At 40.6% G+C, this 23,681-nt stretch overlaps 3 protein-coding genes across 3 annotated transcripts in view; all 3 read right to left on the reverse strand.

Annotated features, from left to right (window-relative positions):
- The window catches only part of LOC311057881 (uncharacterized protein), a 40,821-nt gene that overhangs the window by 12,314 nt on the left and 4,826 nt on the right, over positions 1–23,681 (reverse strand). The window lies entirely within an intron of this gene.
- LOC311056823 (uncharacterized protein) lies at positions 796–6,586 on the reverse strand. The gene is made up of 10 exons (XM_084073651.1): positions 6,493–6,586; positions 4,804–4,961; positions 4,573–4,698; positions 4,204–4,251; positions 3,954–4,054; positions 3,691–3,819; positions 3,300–3,395; positions 2,873–3,073; positions 1,608–1,717; positions 796–1,252 (listed from the first exon to the last, which is right to left on the reverse strand). The coding sequence occupies exons 4-9, from the start codon at positions 4,206–4,208 to the stop codon at positions 1,608–1,610; spliced, it is 642 nt and encodes a 213-aa protein (XP_083929777.1). The 5' UTR covers positions 4,209–4,251; positions 4,573–4,698; positions 4,804–4,961; positions 6,493–6,586; the 3' UTR covers positions 796–1,252.
- On the reverse strand, positions 4,216–22,025 carry LOC311057415 (uncharacterized protein; the record flags this gene model as incomplete). The annotated part of the gene is made up of 7 exons (XM_084074374.1): positions 21,946–22,025; positions 21,390–21,488; positions 19,960–20,223; positions 18,802–19,740; positions 4,804–4,961; positions 4,573–4,698; positions 4,216–4,251 (listed from the first exon to the last, which is right to left on the reverse strand). The coding sequence occupies exons 1-7, from the start codon at positions 22,010–22,012 to the stop codon at positions 4,216–4,218; spliced, it is 1,689 nt and encodes a 562-aa protein (XP_083930500.1). The 5' UTR covers positions 22,013–22,025.

Consider the following 23,681-nt stretch of genomic DNA (forward strand, 5'->3'; position numbering starts at 1 on the left):
ACCCACCCTAAGTCTTGTGATGATTTCTTCCCTTCTGCCCCTTTCATTATAACTTTTTATATTGACAGTTTTTTGTATTTTATAATACTTTCTTCCTCTCCGATCTTCATCCCACCTTCTCTGCCAAATGAACTATTGCTTTCCCTTCGCCCTTTCCTAATTTGTAATTCTATCTCCTGTTGTAGTGCCCTTTTAGCAAGCTTATCCGCACCCTCGTTCCCTGCCAACCCCTCCCACATGGAAAGAACCTATATGCGTCATATATGTTTGTAATATAGGACCGCATACATAAAATTGGCACCTTTCCTATATGTATATGTACATATATGTGCATATATGTACATATATATGCGCATATATGTACATATATGCACATATACATATAGGAAAGGTGCCAATTTTATGTATGCAACATATAGGTACATATGACCTGTATGTAACATATAGGTACATATATGACCTGTATGTACCTATATCTACATATATGCAATGAAACATAATTATATGATACCTATATCACCTATAAAATAGGTGAAATAGGTGATAAGTTTGTTTTACATGTACACATTAATCAAATCCAATAGAAACCCAAATGTAGAACTTTAACACTTTATTTAAACAAGTTATAATATGCAAACATGAAACATTATGGCTTTTAAAGTGGCAAACAGCTGGATAAAAAAAAAGATATTAAATTAAATTAAATTAAGCTCCGGGACAGGTTAACTAACACTCCCTTTGCCCTGCCAGGCTTTTGGAAATGCCAAAACCCAGGAAGGACACAGACCCAAGAGAATAGACAGACAGAAGTTAGTTACTCATCATTGATGTTTTATTAATGAACAAACATAGCAGGCAGCTTTAACAGTATATAAAAAAACAAAAATGTATTGGCATCAAAATTTACATAAAAGTTGAAAGGACCACTTCACCACTTTTCATACAATTAGTACTCACTAATGTTCATGATAAAATACTACAATTTGTTTCTACTCTGTGTCTCATAGGAGGGCTGTGGGTAGTTCAGAAACCCATCCACCAGTGACATCATCGTTTGGACGTTTTTTTTTATTAAACAATATATTTTTAAAACACATTTAGATTTGTATTATCGTGAGAACGATGGCTTCCATTATCGCATTGGAACTTTTCACAAATATTATTATGAATAGTAAGATACAGTTTCTATTAGCTTGAATTCAACATTGATGATGTCACTGGTGGACAGGTTTCTGAACTGCCCACAGCCCTCCTATGAGACAGACCAAGTAGGAAAAAAAGGGTAGTATTTTATCATGAACATTAGTGAGGACCAATTTTATGAAAGCCGGTTGAAAAGTGGTCCTTTAAGTGCAAAGTGCATCATGTTTAACATTTTGCATGTGTAATAAACAAATGGCCACAACCAAAACAGTGCATTTTTTTTAATATAGTGTTGTTCGTCGACTAAAACTAAGACGAAAAATGTTCTACCTTTTTCCACTGACAAACTAAATAAAAGCTATGACGACTAAATGTACTGACAATTTCGTCAACAAATAACTAGACTAAAATGTTAGGAAGGGACTAGTGGACAAAAATCTGCTGCCAAAAACACTGTGGAGTACCTAGTCCTTTGCAGCACGGCTTCGGCACTTATTGGTCATGGCTTTCTTCAAGCCCTCTGCAGTGAAAACATTTGTCCATGATGCCAGAGAGGAACACCGCAAGACGTAGTCTGCAGACAGAGAAGATGACATGACACAAGTCAGTCAACATGGGTTTCCCCCGGTTAAATATATACATTTTAAAGACTATATGACTCTCTACAGACTGAGCACAGCATAGCCACAGATGAGGCCAACCTGGTTCAGAGTGTACTGTACGTCCCACCAGCGCAACATGTTGGAAGTGGAACCTGCATTTCTTTACTGCACAAAGGCAGCCAAATTGCCCAATGATAATGTATTGGTGAGATCATAAATTGAGAATATCATTTACAAAACCAAGATTTGTCAAGGATCAAGTATATTTATATGTCCCAAGCTGGGCCTTTTACAGCAGATAATAAAAGCCCTAAAAACACAATACAGTAAGACAGACATGTGTATACATTGTCACAAGATACCCCCCACAATCTTTCTAGCCCCCTTAAAGGAGAATTCCATGCTAGAATGCTTTCTTACCTTTCTTTGTAGTTGCTACGTCCCCACCAAAGAGGTCCAGGTGTTTTTTTTGTGCAAAAACTCCTTATTGCCCATTTCCCCTACCATAGGCCCTCAATGAATTGCATTGAATTGAATGGGGCTATGGGGTGTTGTGCTAATTCGCTTATTTCCATCGAAATAAGTAGTAAAGTGTGCCGCTTGGGATATTATTTACATTATGAAAAGAGAATATATACAAAAATAATAATAATTTTGAGCAAAAGAAATAAGCGAATTAGCACAACACCCCATAGCCCCATTCAATGCAATTCATTTAGGGCTCATGGTAGGGGAAATAGCCAATAAGCTTTTGCACAAAATAACACCTGGACCTCTTTGGTGTGTACTTAACTACAAAGAAAGGTAAGAAAGCCTTTTAGTATGGAATTCTCCTTTAAGGGCATTTTTCTGTCTAATACCTAGATTACCATACCAGCAAATGGCAGCAAAGTAGATGACAGATTCAATGAAGGCTCTATATCATTGATTTGTTTACCTGAAACCTGGCTAACTTCCTTAAACAGAAAAGGCACTGCTGGCCTTTCTTGCAAACAATTTCAGTATTGGAATCGAATTTCAGACGATTGTCGATTATGGTCCCAAGATATCTATAAGTGGTTACCAACTCCACTGACTGGCCATCTATAACACTACTCTGAGGAACTAGTGGTGTGACAAATACTTACTGAACAGTGCATCCCTCTTCGCCTCATCCAGTTTGTTCTTCCCCTCTGGGATGACACCATGCTTTCCGTATACGACGGCATTGCGGCACTCCTCATGGGTGAAGAACACCTCGAACAACGCGTGGAATAGCCTCTTGCAGTCCTTCCTGGCACGCTGGTGTATGGCTGCCAGCTGCACAGAGGAAATCAACTGTCCACAGCCTGTGAATAGAGAGCGAGCAATTAACCAACTGCATTTTAAGACTTCAGTTTTGCACTTGTAAGGCTCAGCTACATTGACCCCTTTCTGCGCTCAGTGCACCATGAAAACAGACAACTGTGACCTTTTGAAAACGTCACTATCTAGTTGCAGCTCACAACACGGATCACTCGCTACCAAGAACGTCAGGTTCAGTGTGAAATGTATGGCAAACGTATACATCCATACCTGGATATAGCTCCTGCTGCCCGAGACTGGACACTCCAGACTCTAGGTCACCGACCAGGGTGATAAAACCCTTCAGTGCGTCTAGTTGCTCAGAGCCTAGAACAAAGACAAAAAAATCTGAGTCTACTGAGTGTATTTGTAAAACAATAAGATTGAGTACTGTTCTTTATAGCTCTACAGTATATTCTGATAGCAGTCATTGATGAGTATTTGTTCAGTAGCAGGGGTCGATTTCCCAGTAAATAGAAAACAGTTTTATTTTGGGATACCAAAGTTTTCCAGTCATGTCAGAGAACTCACAAAAGAGGTACAGGATAAAGTAAAGTTTCAAGTGAGACAAAGAAATTAGCAGACAACTGAAAACTGCAACATTACAGGCAATACAACTTACTGATACTGGAGAGCACAGTGGTTATCCTCCTCAACAGGAGCTGGAGCTTCTCCACCTCAGACCGACAAGAGTCGCAAGGCTGCCACCCTTGACCCTCTGGTATGCTCTGGTCAGATGGATTTGGTTGACCTAGAAAGATTGAAAGCACGTCAAAAACTGTAAAGAAAAGTTTAAAAAAAAAAGTAGAAAAAAAACTCATCTATGAATCCTGAATTTGAAGGACAACAGTGCAAGTCTGCTGACACTTAGCTGAGGAACCACACCTTCTACTGGAGCATCACTGGACGGAGATGGAGGTTGCAGTACACTGGGTGTTACTTTCTTGGTTCCACTGATCCAAGTCCATATATGTAGCTGCATACGGCTGTGCAGAAAAGAGAAAAGGCCCTTAATTGTACTTGGTCAAAAATCATCAAAACTATAGGCTACTATACAAGCTCATAGATAGCGCAGCACCGAGTGCTGTGCTACGAGCTTGTAGGTCTAAATGGGTTAAATCTAAAGAAAACATACCTCATCAACAGGTCAGCAGGCCTGTGTAGAAGAGGCTGGAGGGTATGGCTGTAGATCGGGGTAAAAGGTATCACAAGGTTGCAGAGACATAGAAAAGTAACCTTAGTTTGTAGTCTGTCAAAGATCTTTAAAAAATAGCTATGCCTTTATGCAATGCATTGTGGATTTTAGATAGAAAACCCCTTAAGAAAACCCCTTAAGACAGTGTTCTGACCACTTCTTTACTTCTGAACAACTCCTAAAATCAGAGCCTGAGATAGAGATCTAAAAAAAACGAAATAAGTAATAAAACTCTACTAAAATATGACCATGACAATGTCATTCATATATTGGGAAGAGAATGGTCCAAATGTTTTGCACATAACTTACACTCAAAGCCAATCGAAGTCCATCAATTGCTTCAGGAGGGAGGAGACAGGAGGACAAACCCACTTTTCTGGCTGAGCAGCTTTGTGGTTTGGTGCCACCGCCAATGGGTTGATCCCAACGAAACATCTGAAATCACAAAACACAAATGGAAAAGGTGCACTCACAGCCGTTCTACAAGAGAGCACATCATTCGAGTTACACATGATGGTTCTACTTAAAGCAGAAAGTTACCTTTGAATGAATTCCAGTGTGTAACAGGCGTGCTCCTCCTGGTACACCAAAGTTGTAATAACTGGAAAAGCTGCCATCCCAGCCAGGAAGTTGATCTGTGGAGCCACAACGACCGACCTCAATGCTCAGCATCCATTGTGTAGCTGTGAGAACTTCACCTAAAGATAATTTGACATATATGGTTTGCATGTTAACAGTGTTTGTCTGTTGCTTTCCACATAACAATAGACTGTTAAACTAAAACATGACCTCCATATAGTCTCCGTATTTGCAATGCTTTAAAACAGTAAAAAAAAACAGTAAAAAGTGTGCAGACTAAACTCTGTGTTAATTTAACTTAAGCAGGGGTCTTCAACAGGGGGTCCGGGACCCCTAGGGGGTCCTCAGAATTACTACAGGGGGTCCGCCAAATCTTTGTGTGATATGATTATTTATTTTACCTTAACCACTTGAACCTTAGCATCCCTTTTCTGAGGAGAACTTTAGCCAAAAATAGCAGATCTACAAGCTCACAACGCCTCACGCTGCAAGGCGTTGTGAGCTTGTAGATCAGCTATTTTTGGCAAAGAGGGAAAAAGAGCAGACCAAGTAAACAAAAAAAGTTGAATCTGAAACACAATTTTATACAATATAGAGGGGGTCCCTGCTTCATCTCTCTCAGCTAGGGGGTCCATGGCCTGAAAACGTTGGTCTTACCATTTGTACTCTCTTTCCCTAAATGAAATGATTTTACTTTGTACTGTAGGTTCAAAACAAAATTCATAGATATAATAATAATAATAATAATAATAATAATAATAATAATAATAATAATAATAATAATGAATTACAGTCAAAACAAATGAGGCCATTGTTAGCTCTCACTGATGTGGTCTGATTTATACCTGAAATAAACAATGACATCATGCACCACATGGAAATTAATATGCTAATGCGATGTCTAAGACTGTGTTGCACGCCCCAAAAACTGATCTAAAAGCTCACAATGCGTCGCTGTGAGCTTGTAGATCAGTGATGTTTGGCCATGCAACACAGCCTTACGAAGAAACATAGAGAAGCTTTAGAACCAGAGCGAGTCTGTATAACCCCCTGTATTATGACAGTCATGACAAAACTTCAACCTGGTGTTTGCACGTTCTCCATGTAAAGCCCTACATCTACATTAACGTTCAGATTTCAAATATAAAGTGCTTACCCCATGGCCACGGATGTTACAATTCACTTCGGGTCGGTGTAAGTACCCGTATATTCCGGATTGTTAAAAAAAAAGCATTTTAATCCGATCGGTGGCCATTTTGTCATAGAGTTATAATGTAACAGAGTGCAGTACTCCTCCCAACCGATAGGGTCAAGTAGTTGAAAGCGTACAGAAATACGGAGAAAATGGCCATCGGTCGAATTAAAATGCTTTTTATTGAACAATACAGACGATACGGGTATTGCTGAGTGCCCGAGTAGACTTGTAACATCCGTGACCATAGAGTAAGCACTTTATATTTAAAATCTGAACGTTTATGCAGATGTACAAGTTGTAAATGGAGAAAGTGCAAAACACAGGTTGAAGTTCGGCCGTGACGCTCGTGACGGACGAGCGTCGTGTGATCCATAGCTAATACACGACAACTGCACACCGTTTACGATACTAACAAGTTGGATAACACTTTAATTCCATAAACTAATTAAACTTACCTGTTATCTGGTAGAGTAGCACGGAAGCAACTGGTTTGTAAATAAATGTTCGCTTAGCCGACGGTTAGCTAGTTTCGTTTCTCGCGCTCCCCGGTTCAAAACTGATAAGCTCCGCCTTGAGCAGCTGCGTGACGTAACTGTAGGTCTGGTCAGGTTCTCAACATGTGGGTCGGGACCCCCAGGGGGATCCCCACATGATTGGGGGGATCTGTAGGTGGCAGTGGCAGTGAAGTGACAATTTAAGTAACCCTTTTAATACCTAAAAAAAAAAGAATTACTGCATCAAAAGTAATCAACAAACTATACTAAAAAAAATTGTCAAACATTGGCCAAATTGTCAAATAATATAAGAAAGAGGCAAAAATAGCCCATCGACTCAAGGCGTTGTGAGCTTGTAGATCGGCTATTTTCAAAATATTGATCTGTGGAACGGAGTCAAACTAAATGCCTCAACTCCTACATTACAAGTGCATATCAGGGTTGGGGGTCCCCAGTTCAAATATGATTATTTTGGGGGGTCGTGGCCTGAAAAGGTTGAGAACCAGTGAAGTAACAGTATAGGCGGGCACTCGGACATCTGCACACCTCAATGTAAAATTGGCAAATTTGTCCAAAATGTAAAAAGAAAATGAAATATTTGGAAAATGTTTTAAAACAAAGTATACATGATTAGAACATTCTTAAACATTTGACAATTAAGGTCTAATATTTCTATAATTGCTAGAAATTGCTAGAAAACCTGTATAGCAGTCATTTTGGGGCATAAACAATAAGTTGAAGGATAAAATTAATAACAATAAAAATAACTGATAATGATGATGATGTTCACATCATGTAAAACATTTGTTAAATTGTTGTGCCTTTTGTTTTTAAACCCTGTAGCACTTTGTTATTTCCAAAAATGTAAAGTGCATTATAAATAACATGTATTATTATTATCATTATTATGTATACTTTACATTACTGTAAAAGTAACTTCTATAGTTAGATTATAACCTGACTGTAATTTCTACACTATGTTACTGTGTAAAAATGCAGTAAGTTTCTGTAATGATTTGTTTTCCATGATGCATTGCAAAATACAGTTAAACATTGTAAAATGACAGAACAATAAGATACTGTACATTTTTACTGTAGAAATTACAGAAATTTGTTACAGTGTAGATAGATAGATAGATAGATAGATAGATAGATAGATAGATAGTGTCTGTCTCTACTAGGTTGGGGGCTTAGCCCCCCAGGCAACTGTGCTGACCTGCAACGGGACATGCACGAGATGAGAGCTCAAACTTGGATTATGCTTTCCTCTGGGTACATATTAAGAAGCTATATAGGAGACTTATATGTCCTGTATTATGAACATATAGAGCCTATATATGGATAAAGAAGCTATATAGGAGACCTATATGGCTTGTATTATCAACATATATGACCTATATGAGGGTATAAACAAGCTATATAGGAGACCTATATACCCTGTATATGCACATATATGCACCTGATTTTGACCTATATGTGAGATATATGCAGCCTATATGGAGCTTATACCAGGCATATATGTGGTATATATGCACATATATGCGCATATATGATCCTTATATGTAGCATATAGGTTACATATAGTTGCATATATGGAACATATAGATTCTTTCCATGTGGGCTTATGTGAGCTGGCACCCAGCAAAACTGAACATCTATACCACCCATGTGTAATCCTAATAAGTACTGTTTAATTTCAATGACTAAATCCTTCCTCACTGACTTTTCTGACTGTACACTTTTCAATACTGCAAATGAATCCGTGCACACCCACCACCCGCTCTGGTCTAACCTCCTCAACCCATTGTAACCCAGTGATAATGGCCACACTCTCTGTTGTATACATCTCTTTTTGCAATGGACACGTCAAATTCTGGGACATACACACCAATTCCCACCCTGTGCTGCTTAGCTTGTCTTTAGAACAGGGGTCTTCAACAGGGGGTCCGGGACCCCTAAGGGGTCCTCAGAGCTACTATAGGGGGTCCGCCAACTATTTGTGTGATTTTTTTTGTTTTTCTTTTTACATTAACCACTTGAACCCTAAAGAATCCCTATTCTGAGGAGTACTTGTAGTATATTTTCGATCACAAGAGCGGGCATTTAATACCGGTTTCCTGAAGAAAGCTTAAAGTTGAAAGAAGTCCAGAGTCCAAGGATTCAGGTCAAGCATCATTTATTTCAGCCTGACTGGACGTCTGCCATGTGGGTTCCGATTAGCAGCCCCCCAGTCACATACAAAGCATATTATTTATACAAAGCTCACCTTCTACAACAAGGAGGGGCTAGGTGGTTTAAGCCCAGCCCCCCAACACACATACATGTATTCTAACACAGTTGTCGGGCCGAGTCCCCGCCTACATCTTGGTATCCCACATTTAGCAGTTATACAGTGTAACAATCTTGTCTTATTTCTATTTATCAAACTTTACGTTTACACAAAGACTGGTATAGTAATTCTTGTTCAACATCTCTCAAGCTTTAGAATGAATTCACACCCTTTATGGTTGCAAACAACAGTTAGGAATACAATGTGTCAATACAAGCAACATTTACTCCAGACTGAATCTTTTCCTTAATGACATTTCTCTTGGTTTACAGCACAGGCCAGAGTTATCCACTTTATTCCTCTCATATGTTTTCACACTGTGCTACTTAATACAAAATAAGCTTTTACCAAGAAATCAGAATAATACAGTGTAAATTCAATCTGCAGTCTGCATGACCTTACCTAACTTCATCTCTGCCCCCTATCTTAGAGACCGAGTAACAGATGTTTCACTTTGACCACCACCCTTGCATAAAAACAATGGTACTGAAATCAACCTCCTGATTAACAAAAGAACTTGGCTCTGTGATTTGTTTTGAGTTCACACCTAAAGCTGGGTTCTGCTGTTGCAGAACAAAGACCAGGATCCTCAGGGTGTGACTGATTTAATCAGACTTCAAATCTCTTCCTGCCCAGACCCCCACTCACCTGGGCTTCGAAACTTAAACAATGGCCAAGAACTTTTAGAGTGCTTGGGAATGCAAATTGATGATCACATCCCCCCAGATGGAACACAACTGTAGAACTCAAAAATCACCCAGTACAATATTAGACCTTCCAGTGTTTACCCATTTAAATGGAATATTGTGGTTATATCATGTTGCCATGTTTGAAACGATACCACATTCCCCTCTTGGGAGACTTCACAACGTCTCCCACAAAGGAACTTTCAAACCTGTGAAATAATACAACTCCGGGTTAAAGTCTCCTCCAGCCATCTGTCCAACCTAAGAAGAATCAACACTTAACAACCTGCCTATGTATGCCACTGGACCTGTAAAACAATCGTCATTTGGTTACTGATCAAAACACATCGTATAGCATCCTATAACAAAAAGTGTCCTTCAGTGTCCACGCGCGCAGAAATGATTTTCTGTTTTTCTTTTTTCGCCTGAGCTAACAAAGCGCAGTTGCGGGATTCTTCTTTGCTCAAATGTCCATGTTTGCACCTGGAAAATCCTCAGTTCATTGAATCAGAAACTGTTCACAGCTTGGGACAGGGGAAAGAATGGGGTTTTGTGGAAATGATGAAGGGTGGGGGTGTAGTGTCATTTTCCAATGACACCTGATGGGGCATGAGTCAGAGGAAAGTGTGGTATGGAATTGATATGGGGAGGTGGCGTAGTAGTTGGCAACTTGTGCGGCCTCTCTATAGTGGCGTCGATGAAAAGGCATATCAACCATGCGCGGGCTTCCAGGGATTAACTCTCTGTGAGAGAGCATACGACTTTCACCTGGACACAGCAACTTGGTTGAATCTCCAAGGCCTGCAGATCTGGACTCTGGGACCATCTAGCCGTCCGCTTGACGTCTCCTTCTGCCGTCCTGTAGTTCGATGAGTAGACGGATGAGACACGTCTGGCCCTCCTCTCTGATGAGTGACGAGCTGATGAAGATTCACACCACCCCTGGTTTGCTCCTGTCGTCTCCTGGTTCACTGCCTGGGACGACTTGTAGAGCTGAGTTGACGAGTTGACCTCCCTGGCTCCATGCTGTCAAACTGGACCTTGTAGTAGACGTTTGTAGGGCTGTGTTGAACCGGTAGACCTTCTGTCATCTGCAGCAGTCATCTCCATACTGCTAGACCTGGAGCACACAGTCGTCTGGTCTGGTGTCATCTGGGACCCTTCCCTGAGCGACGCTAAACATCATCCACTCAGCCATGGTCACCCCTCTGGATTGTCAGCCGTCTGTGTCTCCAAGTTCCTCCAGCTTTCTCCAACTCCATTCCTGACATGAAAATACTTGGCAAAACTTTCCCTAAACTTTTCCTAATAAATCAAACATGTTTCCAAACAGGTAATACATTTTAACTAGATCTTCACCAAGTGATTCCTACATAAATTACTTCTAGCTGAATTTTCCTATTTAACTCTATTTTAACAAAAATTCAAAATGTATATTATAGTACTCTCTGTACAAGCATTCCCCTCTTGGTCCTAGATTTAGTAATACCAGAATTTTTCTCTCAATATTTTCAAAATGTGTACACTCCTTAGAGCCTAATAAATCTATGTTACTTAAGTACAGATCTACAAAGATCAGTGTAAGATCAGTGCTGGGTGATGTTTCGTCACAAGGGTGTGACGTCTCTTTAAACAAGATGAAGCAGACCACCCTATCTGTCTGTCAATTTCTATCTAATCTGTCTACCTTTTCCTATCCTGGCGTCTCGAGCCTGAGGATAAACTCCCCTCCAGTCACCTAATTGTGACCCTCAAGGTTCTGCCAAAACTATACTAATTATTAGGTCTGCACCAGAAAAAGACTTCTTCCACCCCTGGTAACTCACATCAACCAACACTTACCTTAAAACTGCGTCAGATTCTCTTTCTTTCCCTGGTTCCTAACAAAAATAAACAAACAAACAAAATGTGGTAATTTCAAAGCAGACACAGACATCTCCTATTAAATGCTTGGATTTTGTATATTGTTCTGTTACCTTATATAAACGAATTTCAGCCTATTTTTAGCACTAGTACTGAACCACTGAATTAAGTATTTAGTTCACTTATCGAAACTCTAAATATTATACTCGATCCGTGAGATTAAAAAGGATAGTGATCCAGACCGGGAACTGTTTATATGCTGTCACTCAATTTAAGGCAAATTTTACAGTTTACATTTTAGCACCAAAGAGAAAGGTCTATGTCCTTTTAAAAACCTGAATGAAAAAGTGTAGTCCCTTCCTAGCCATCAGAAGGCCAACAATGACTCTGTCCTAAGATCTCCTATTTAATAAACTAAAATCTAATTCACTTTAGCAAAATAAGAATCACAAATATCTCCCTGTTGCAGTATAGTTCAGGTGTTTTTTGGAATGAACCCCCAAACCCCTGCAATCAGAAAGCCAGTGAAACTTATACTTTACGGTTTCTCCATTTTAACCTTCCATTATATCCAAACCATAGTCTTAAATCAACACTGTCTAATTACTTATTCACGGCTGAGTCAATTAAATAAAGTGTATCTTTTTAGTCGAAGCACACATGCTAGCTATATCACATGTCCCTCAATATTTAAAGTAACACCAACAGATCCTAATGTGACCATGTTATGCTTTTCCACTCCGTGTTCAAGCCTTGGTGTTCTCGGAAAGAACACAAGCAACCCTGTTTCTGGCCAGATAACAGGATCTTCCAAAGGCATGCATTCCCCGGTTTGCATTCTCTCCAAACACAACCCTGATTCGACACAAAAGGACAACACACTCATAACAACATATTAGACCAGTTAAATAATTAAGCCGTCATAAATGAAGCACAAATCAAATCGAATTATTCCTATATAATAAAACCTTAGCTCTCAATATTTAAATATCTTCACACGAACATCTACAAATCTATTGTTGATCAAATTTTAACCTTTACTCATATTATTTCTTTACTGTAACATTCCAATTTTTCCTTTTTTCTAAATTCACTTTTTACTGTCCTCTTTTGTAGATTATTTTAACAGTTCTAAGATTATTTTCACTATCATTTAGACTAAATCGTTATGTCTCTGTTCATCAGTTAAATATTTAAACAATCATTTCACATCTCTCCCCTCTTACAACACTTACTTCAAATGTGTTGTAAAAAGTGAAATCCCACCAAGAACACCTAAAAAATCAGCACTGAAGCCAAGCTATTTCAAACACACAGACGTACCGAAGAACACTCAACATTCAGCCAAAATAAAATCACCTTCCGAAGACACAATCACAACCATCACAGACCGCGCACCCCCCCAGGGGAAACAATCGCACGTGTCAACGAACAACACACATACACAACTGAAAACCACAGAATAAGCATGTACAATCTGCAAAAAACCCTTGTAAGCAGGCCATTGAAAAATTCCTGCATTTTACAACCGAAAGCCTTTACAACAGTCAAAACTCATTGTGTTGTTCAAAAATGAACAAAACAAAACAACAAAACCATAGTAACAAACATCCACACATACACACACACACACTCACTTTACCACCAACATACTGTACACACACACACGCACACAAGACCAGTCATACAACATCAAAAACGCTCACGCATGAGACAAACACAAAATGACACTCACATCTTCACTGTCCAGTCCAAGAAGAAAGTATAGCATTACCACGAAAATGATAATTAAGAAAGTTGTACACAGCCGAAAAGCCATGACCCCACAAAGACGTTTCATCTCCAAGCAGACCGAAAAGCCTACATAATTAAGTCCATCCATAAACCTGGAAGTAGCCGCTTGCAAAACGGTCACAAAGAAAGTCGCATTACGAACGTAACACATAAAAAATTCAACCCCAAAAAAAACTCCCATGCGATCACAAAATAAACAATGCCTTGTAGGCTACCTAAATGTATCTCTTTTCTCCCTACACGGTAGAACATTACAAAATACATACTCATAGGAAGAAACCATATTCTGCTATACTACTCAACGATTTGATTCGACTAATTGTTAGACTTATGCCGATAGTAATTTTCATAATTACAAGTATTTTGCAATGTTCCCAAGATATGCACAAGGCTTACTCTTCTTTCTAATAAAACCACAGGTCATTTTACGGGCAAGCGACACACGAAGTTCGACACGCGCCAATGTCTTTGAACATCTGTACACAATGCCCAAAGCTTATAATTGGGCCCTGTGGAAGTATTTGTTCCTCTATTTACATTATTTAGTTACAATATCGCCACTCATGCATAGACTTACACAAGAGCGAGCACTTTAGCAGTTAGACCGCTCGATAAAGAAACCATCCATTCGTGCCAGTAAGGGTCTATAAAATTAGAACAATGTCATTGTGCAGTCCCTAGACCGCCACTTATGTTCAAACAAAAGTGAGCATTACAGTAATTATATTACTCGATATAGGAACTTACTCAGAAAGGTGTTCTAGCCCTCTAATAATATTAATTTAATTCAATATCGCCACTTTTGAACGCAAATAAACAAAAGTGGAGTACATCAGTGATTAGAGCACTCGATATTGAGATAGATCCAAACTCCTATAATGTATTCCTGGTTACATTATCACCACTCATGTATGCATGGATCCACACACGAGCGCGCATTAGTAGCAGTTAGACCGCTTGATAATGAAACCATCTATTTGGCTAGCTTCTATAAAAATTACAACCATCCCATTGTGTGGTCCCTAGATCGCCACTTATGTCTTACACAAGAGCGAGCACTTTAGCAGTTAGACCGCTCGATAATGAAACCATTCCAGGTTCTACATAATTTAACCATCCTATTACATAGTCCCTACACCGCCACCAATGTACAAACAAAGGTGAGCATTAAAGTAATTATATTACTCGATTTAGGAACTATTCAAAAGGTGTAGCCTTACTTGGTAACAGAATCGCCACTCATGTATAGACAAAAGTGAGCATTACAGTAATTATATCACTCGATTTAAGAACCACCCAAAAGGTTGTCTAGCCTTATAATAATATCAATCTAGTCAACACCGCCGCTTTTGAACACAAATAAACAAAAGCGGATAGACTTAGTGAGTAGATCACTCGATATTGAAATAGAATAATGAACTATAAGCTTCCAGACCTTTAACGGACTTCTAGAAGCATTTTTGTGCCACAAAGCACACTTACCACAGACCCTGGATTCACCCCCCCAAAAACCCCTTCTCCAGAAAACCAGCCCATCGCCCTTAAAATCAAAAATAAAACCACAAAAAATCAGGTTCTTTTCGTATACCCTTCTCTCCAAAAAGAAGAAAAGAATATTAAAAACGACTGCCGACGACGCCATTATATGTAGTATATTTTCGATCACAAGAGCGGGCATTTAATACCGGTTTCCTGAAGAAAGCTTAAAGTTGAAAGAAGTCCAGAGTCCAAGGATTCAGGTCAAGCATCATTTATTTCAGCCTGACTGGACGTCTGCCATGTGGGTTCCGATTAGCAGCCCCCCAGTCACATACAAAGCATATTATTTATACAAAGCTCACCTTCTACAACAAGGAGGGGCTAGGTGGTTTAAGCCCAGCCCCCCAACACACATACATGTATTCTAACACAGTTGTCGGGCCGAGTCCCCGCCTACATCTTGGTATCCCACATTTAGCAGTTATACAGTGTAACAATCTTGTCTTATTTCTATTTATCAAACTTTACGTTTACACAAAGACTGGTATAGTAATTCTTGTTCAACATCTCTCAAGCTTTAGAATGAATTCACACCCTTTATGGTTGCAAACAACAGTTAGGAATACAATGTGTCAATACAAGCAACATTTACTCCAGACTGAATCTTTTCCTTAATGACATTTCTCTTGGTTTACAGCACAGGCCAGAGTTATCCACTTTATTCCTCTCATATGTTTTCACACTGTGCTACTTAATACAAAATAAGCTTTTACCAAGAAATCAGAATAATACAGTGTAAATTCAATCTGCAGTCTGCATGACCTTACCTAACTTCATCTCTGCCCCCTATCTTAGAGACCGAGTAACAGATGTTTCACTTTGACCACCACCCTTGCATAAAAACAATGGTACTGAAATCAACCTCCTGATTAACAAAAGAACTTGGCTCTGTGATTTGTTTTGAGTTCACACCTAAAGCTGGGTTCTGCTGTTGCAGAACAAAGACCAGGATCCTCAGGGTGTGACTGATTTAATCAGACTTCAAATCTCTTCCTGCCCAGACCCCCACTCACCTGGGCTTCGAAACTTAAACAATGGCCAAGAACTTTTAGAGTGCTTGGGAATGCAAATTGATGATCACATCCCCCCAGATGGAACACAACTGTAGAACTCAAAAATCACCCAGTACAATATTAGACCTTCCAGTGTTTACCCATTTAAATGGAATATTGTGGTTATATCATGTTGCCATGTTTGAAACGATACCACATACTTTAGCCACAAATAGCAGATCTACAAGCTCACAACGCCTCGCGCTGCGAGGCGTTGTGAGCTTGTAGATCGGCTATTTTTGGCAAAGAGGTATAGGTGTAGAGGGACAAAAGAGCAGACCGTGTACGCAAAGAAAGTTGAATCTGAAACACAATTTTATACAATATAGAGGGGGTCCCTGCTTCATCTCTCTCTCAGCTAGGGGGTCCTTGGGCTGAAAACGTTGAAGCCCCCTGATTTAGACCCATCTGTAAATATTTGCTATAATAATTCTGCCTGAGATAAGCACTTGTTTGCGCTCCTATATCCTCTTCTTGTCATTCTCTTTTCTTTTCCACAATATTCAAATCTATTCTGGTTTCTGGAAACAACCATGGTGGACTAGCACTAACTGGAGTAGTCAAAGTAAACTCCACATTCTCCATATCATATGCCCTCACTTTCTCTTGCCAAATGTGTCCACTGTCACTGTGGGTATGTTCTTCTTTTGACGACCACTTTGTCTAGACGCCAGTTGGCGTATTGCTGCCCCCTACTGTTGGTCTCGGGTACTGTCCATTGTTTATATACAGTAACAGTACTATGTGACCTTTGTGACCTGTAGACAAGAGAACATCCATCTAGGAGTAAAGCAGTTCATCCAACTCAATTATGAATCAATTATTGTCTCCGCCAGGCCGAAAGGCATGGCGAGAGTATGTTTTTTTAATATTTTTGTTGATGTAATTAATTTAGTAAATTAATCGATTAATAATTGATCCCTGTTTTGGACATCTTTTTACAAATAAGTTAAAATATACGTACAAGCGCACAACAAATCAAGATGCGATGCATTTTGAGCTTGTAGATCAGCTATTTTCACTAGTCTTGCACAACAGTTAATCAATTTGTAGTTATATATATATTATTTGATTAATCTGAAAAGTAATCTACAGAAGAATCACTTACAAAATCATGGATATTTTCAGCACTGCATCTATCACAGCTTTGAGCTCCCATCACTTCACATTGATGCTGCACAGGTCTGATCCTCACGTCCCACAGAAATGCAGTATACAACACATACCAATACCATGTTACAGGATAAAACACATACCAATATCATGTTACAGGATACAACATATAACTTGTGTTAACCATATCTTTTCCAGACTATGTGAATATATCAATATTTCTATGATAGGCTATATTCATAATGTAAGATGATTTCAGACTGTGACAAAGAAGCTATTTTTGTAGTAGAAATATTTAATGGAGAGTCATGGAGAAGAGAATAATGGAATACAGTTCAGAGTTTGGTTATTGTTCCAAAATGCTCTAGTAAACAGGAAAATAGGTCTGTAAGATAGATTGATTGTAATGGAATCAATGGATACATTGCACTGGGTCAGGCTGACCTAAAATGGTGCAACTTATCATGAGATTTCATATTATTGTGTGCTAAGATGTAGGGCCACAAAAAGGTATAAAACACACCCACAAACCTATTTCATCAGTCCTGTCTGCAGATATGGCTCTGTTGGTATATTAACAAATGTATATTTACATAATATATACCTCTAAAATGCATACATTATATTACAGTCATTTAGCAGACGCTTTTATCCGAAGCGACTTATGTACATAGGTCGGGAACGAAACTAATAATCACCAGAAGTCGTAAGTGCATTCTCTTCTAAAACAAACAACTAAGAGTATACCTAGCGCTGAGGTGTATAGAATAAACAAGATCCAATAAAACAATAAAACAAATGCTCGTACAACTAGTTAACAACAAGTAGGCAAGGTGAAGAGGAAGGGTAGTGTTTTCTGAAGAGGTGGGTTTTCAGCCTGTGGCGAAAGATGGGCAGTGACTCTGCTGTCCTGACATCAGTGACTCTGCTGTCCTGACATCAGTGGGGAGTTCATTCCACCACTGTGGGGCCAGAACAGTAAAAAGCTGTGACCGTGTAGATCGGCCAGAAGGACCACTGAGCGACGAGGCAACGAGTCGCCCTGAGGCGGCAGACCGAAGTGGTCGGGCAAGGGTGTAAGCATCGACCATAGCCCGGAGGTAAGGAGGAGCTGTTCCTTTCACTGCCCTACAGGCTAGCACCAGGGTTTTAAACTGGATGTGAGCCGCTACGGGGAGCCAGTATAGAGAACGGAGAAGGATAGTGGTGTGGGAGAACTTGGGCCGGTTGCATAGCAGCATATATGGTTACTGTTAACACTTAAAACAAATTGAGGAAATTAAGGAATCTTTTCATTTTTTTTTTTCAATTTTCTTATCCCACGATTTTGTAACCACATTTTTTACACCCAGTGCCAATTGTCTATGTAATCCTGGGCACTACCTTCCCTCTGCCAACCTAGGGAGGCCAGGGCCGAGCTCATGCCTCCTTCAATGCATGAGAGCCAACTGACCTTCTTATCACCTGACAGGGGGGGAGTTTCCCTGGTTGGACGTAGCGCGCGGAAGGAACACGTTATTCCAACCAGTTCCTTTCCCCTCCATCAGGCGCCCCGGCTGGCCAAGGGGAGGCAGTATAGTGACCAGGATTACTGCATGTTTTTGTGAGGGTACCTACCCTAGGGAACACGGGGAGAACATGCAAACTCCACACAGAAAGGCCCTTTCGCCAACCCCACCTAGGGTATGAGCACTGATGACGCAGTGAACACACGAACCCAGGACCTTCTGGCTGTGAGGCAACAGCGCTACCGACTGCGCAACCGTGCCCCTCGAAACATTAAGGATTTAAAAGTGAAAAAAATGTGTTTTTTCTCTGGTGTGGATACGCTGGTGTCTCTTCAGGTCATATGAATAACTGAAACTCTTGTCACAATGTTTACAGTGGAAAGAACTTTCTCCGGTGTGGAGATGCAGGTGTCTCTTCAGGCCATATGACTTCCTGAAACTCTTGTCACAATGTTTACAGTGGAAAGGTTTTTCTCCAGTGTGGATACGCTGATGTGTCTTGCAGGAACCTGACTCACTGAACCTCTTGTCACAATGATTACACTGGAAAGGCTTTTCTCCAGTGTGAACACGCAGGTGTCTCTTGAAGGAACCTGAAGCACTGAACCTCTCGTCACAATGAATACACTGAAAAGGCTTTTCTCCAGTGTGGATACGCTGATGTGTCTTGCAGGAACCTGACTCACTGAACCTCTCGTCACAATGATTACACTGAAAAGGTTTTTCTCCAGTGTGAACACGCAGGTGTCTCTTGAAGGAACCTGACTCACTGAACCTTTTGTTACAATATTTACAGTGGAAAGGCTTTTCTCCAGTGTGAACACGCAGGTGTTTCTTCAGCTGATCTGAGTTAGTGAAACTCTTGTTACAATGTTTACAGTAGAAAGGTTTTTCTCCAGTGTGGATACGCAGGTGTCTCTTCAGGTCATGTGATATACTGAAACATTTGTCACACTGTTTACAGTGGAAAGGTTTTTCTCCGGTGTGGCTACGCTGGTGTCTCTTCAGGTGACCTGAGATATTGAAACCCTTGTTACAATGTTTACATTTGAAAGGTTTTTCTCCATCTGGTTGAGTTAAAGTCTTGGTAAACTGTTGATGACTGGAAGATCCTGGTTGATCAGTGTCTCCTTGTTCCTGGCTGGTTGTAGAGCTGGTGATTTGCTGACAGGCTGATGAGGTGATCTGTCCATTCCTCAGCATTTGGCAGTAGAGGTCGTTGTGTTTACTCCTGATGTGTTTATGGAGGAAGACCTGAGATGTGAAGGAGTATGAACACTCAGAACAGGAGAAGAACTGAGTTTGGGAAGACTGGAACCTCACTCCTGCGAGGGGGGGGAGAGGGGAGGACAGAGGGGGAGAAGGCAGGTTAAAATGGTAGAGTACACATACAACTTGAAAGCTTCCATCATCAAACAAGTCTGTTGTTTAGCTTCCCTGTTAAAATGTCTGATTTAATTGTATTTTTCATCAACCTCTTTTATTCCACCTCTCAGTTTTCCACACCCATGTAAGTCCTGTTCCTGTGTTTAACACTGACTGACCTCCACTGGTCTCCTCCCAATCATCACTGTCTTCAGTGACTTCAGTGTCAGATTCAAGCTCAACTTCAATTTCAGAACAGTGTGAAGAGATGTCTTCATCATCATCTTCACTTTTCACTGCTAGTAATGTCAACATTGAGCCATCAGGCTCCTCTGGTCTTTGAAGTAACTCCTCCTGTTCCTCTTTAATGTGTGGAGGCTCTAGTTCCTCCTGGAGCAGACTGGGGCTCCTCTCCTCTTTACACACAGCCATGTGCAGGATATCTAGTTGGAGCAGAAACATAACATGATAGTGAACACTGGATTCCTGAAGTGTAAACAAACAGTTTTGGTATTCCATACAAAAGGAAGTATATCCTAAGTCTTAAGGTGCATTCTCACTGAAAGATAAAAAACTCTTTCTAGACTCTAGACTTGAATCGCGTCATTTTGGTCGCTGGGTGTTGCGATGGGACAAAAGTGTTCATTTGCATGTTCAACTAATCGCCTCTTCAAGCTGTCAATCACTAAACATATGGAAAGAGTAGATAATTCTAACAAAAGTTTTAATCTAGCAGTTGTATGTGTGAAAATAAGAAAGATTTAGCAACTACAAGTTCTATTTTGTGAATAAAAATTGATAATTTAAAATCAAGCTGTGAAAAACACACAAAGCGTGTGTTTTTCCTCCTTCTCAGCCGGCAGCTGTAGCTTACTGCCCAGGGACCCAATTTGTTCACATAGTACAGATATAAAATGTACACAGGGACCCCTCCAGCGTTAATTTACTGATGTTAATTTAACTCTAGAGTGAACAAATGGAACCAAATGGTAAGGGACCGTTTGGTTAAATTTTCTCAGGTACACTAAAACACATTTTATCCAAACGTCATGCAAATTGGTACACAGTATCTCTATAGTCATGTGATCAACACGGATCTGTCCGATTTCCCATATTCCATCCTGATTGGCTAAGGTTGGCTTCCAAAGTTTGCAGGATTGGTCCGTTTTGAACAAACTGCCTCAAATTATGCACGCAGCTTGCAATTTCCGTGAAATTTCACACGCACATTCCCACTAGGCCGAGGAAGAAATGCCACCCTTTCACATTGGCCTGTTATAGCGCGACCAGCAGGTCTAATTTAGCAAAACACATTTTTGGAACAAAATGCTCAAATCATGAATGCAGTGTCCGATTGCCGTGAAAGGCCTATGAATTAATGGCACCCTTTTCACATTGCCCTATTATAGCGTCACCAGGAGGCCACAATAACGTACCTGACCTGGCGGAGACCTGTGCTCCGAGGAGCACTTTTTCTACTGGTTTATTATTATCAGTGTCAAGATATTTTTGCAATGGTTATTGTACAGTGAAACTTAGATATTGTAGCACTTCTACAACAGAGCAGAACAGAACAATATGACAGAAATAAAAAGCACATGAAACTTACTGAGTGGGTGGTCTTCAGGTTCCTCCTGTTTAATAGAAATGTCCCTGGCTGAGTCTGGAGAGTTCATCTTCACCTGCAGTCTGGACTCCACACACTGGTCTGAAATGAAGCAATTGAATAATAATAATAATAATAATAATAATAATAATAATAACTGCAGACTTAGTGGTGTCAAGAATAACAGTAATATTTGCAGAAGGTAAAGGCAATATGGCCTAAGCCCAATTCATTACCATATGAATCTTGGGTGCAAAGATTATAGGATTCATATATTAGGGGAGAAATCATTCACAATTTAAGATTACACAAGGAAGAATGTGACAAAAGATGGACTCCTGCGATGCAAATAATGGTCTAAAGTGAATAAGGTGAAAGTAGCCAATCTGTTTTTATGTTTCTGCAACCAGACACATTTGTTTAATCATCAGGATATTATCATTGTCATGATATATTTTGTCATGATTATTTCTCAGTAAAATTAGATATAGTGGTGACAGCCCTACAACAGAACAGGAAAAAAAAAACATTCAAGAAAGAGTGAGCACTTAAAACGTACCGAGGTGTGGGTGGTCTTCAGGTTCCTGTTTAATAGAGATAGCCCTGGCTGAGTCTGGAGAGTTCATCTTCACCTGCAGTCTGCACTCCACACACTGGCCTGAAATGAAGGAATTGAATAAGGACTTTAACACATTGACTGCCAAAGACGTATATATACGTCTTTTAGAATTCAGCTGTTGCCCGCCAAAGACGTATATATACGTCTTTAGGTCTTTTCAGTTGATTACCAAATATGGCACTCTTCCCCAACCTGTCCGTTTATATAGGACCTCTAGATGATAGAGAACCAGAAAAATCATGTGAATAAATCAAACAGCTCAAAACAGCCCTGAAAATCAAGTAATTGTGCAAACCAAAACAAACAGGAGAAGAGGAGAGACAAGTTGGGTGATCAAGCGAGTGGCCTGGCCGTGTTGTAGACAGAGAGTGCGCTCTCACACACACACAATTCAATGGGCTTTATTGGCACACACACACACACACACACACACACACACACACACACACACACACACACACACACACACACACACACACACAGGAGTGGGAGGAGTTGTACCAGTACGATCGGAGTAACAAACACACACACACACGAGGAGTGGGAGGAGTTGTACAAACCAAAACAAACAGGAGAGCAGAGACAAGTTGTGTGATCACGAGTGGCCGACCGTGTTGTAGACAGAGAGAGAGTGTAGCAGCAGGAGAGATCTGCGACGCGTTGTGAGCTTGTAGATCGGCTATTTTCACACATGCGAGGAGTAGGCGAAAGGACTCCACCACTTGAGAGACATGGCTGGGAAAAAAACCCGCAAGAAGCGAGGAGGTCCAAAGCCTGGTCCGTTCCAGCGAACGCTGGATGAGATGCACTTTACTGGACCCCCCCCCCCCTCCACGACAGGACGAGACGGACTCCGAGGTGGACGAAGGCGAGGAGAAGCGAGAGGAGAAGCGAAAGGAGAAGCGAAAGGAGAAGCGCGAGGATCGCGAGGATCGCGAGGAGATACCCCCGTGTGTGTTTGTGGGACATGATGATGTAGGCCTACCAGAGGAGGTCTACACCGGGGGCCGGGTGCTCCGTTCAAGTACCCGAATCAACAGCCATTGTCGCCCGGTTGAAACCGAGGGCGAGGACGGGAGTGAGGACGGGAGTGACGCGAGTTTGGATTTCTCCGGAGATCAGGGCTCTGACTGGGAGCCAATTCCAAGGGGATCGACTTCTCCATTTACCAGTGGTAAGAATACATACTTTGTTTTATCATGCTTCACCTTGATATGTGTAGAAAGTATGTGTGGGGCTCTACAGCTAAACAGGGTTGGACATATAGACTAATTCACAGATGCGCAACCTGTAGCGCATGTTGTGGTGCGGAGGGCAGCCGCTTGGATTCGTTTACAGTATGTGTGTCACACTAATACTTCAATATTCAAATGGAGAGAACCAGGGTGGGAGAGATCTGTGTGAAAACGCGCGCGCGCGCGCACGCACGCACGCACACACACACACACACACACACACACACACACACACACACACACACACACACACACACACACACACACACACACACACACACACACACACACACACACACACACACACACACACACGCGCTCATGGTAGCTATCTGCCCGTTGCCTTTTTTTTTCTCCACTGACCATCCAAGCAGCTTTCCATTCCTTGTTTTCCTGATGAAATTATGTATTTATTGTAACTCTCTATGCATGTAATGTATT

Source organism: Gymnoscopelus microlampas (genome assembly GCF_963454915.1).
Source record: "Gymnoscopelus microlampas genome assembly, chromosome: 12".
In the NCBI taxonomy this organism is placed as follows: Eukaryota; Metazoa; Chordata; class Actinopteri; order Myctophiformes; family Myctophidae; genus Gymnoscopelus; species Gymnoscopelus microlampas.

What these genes read in the sequence shown, in the direction of transcription:
- LOC311056823 (XM_084073651.1), bottom strand. An exon ending in CAGTGATGCTCCAGTAGAAG is followed by an intron (nt 3,820 to 3,953) that starts GTGTGGTTCCTC and finishes CAATCTTTCTAG; the next exon opens with GTCAACCAAATCCATCTGAC. An exon ending in GAAGAGGGATGCACTGTTCA is followed by an intron (nt 1,718 to 2,872) that starts GTAAGTATTTGT and finishes CTCTGTCTGCAG; the next exon opens with ACTACGTCTTGCGGTGTTCC.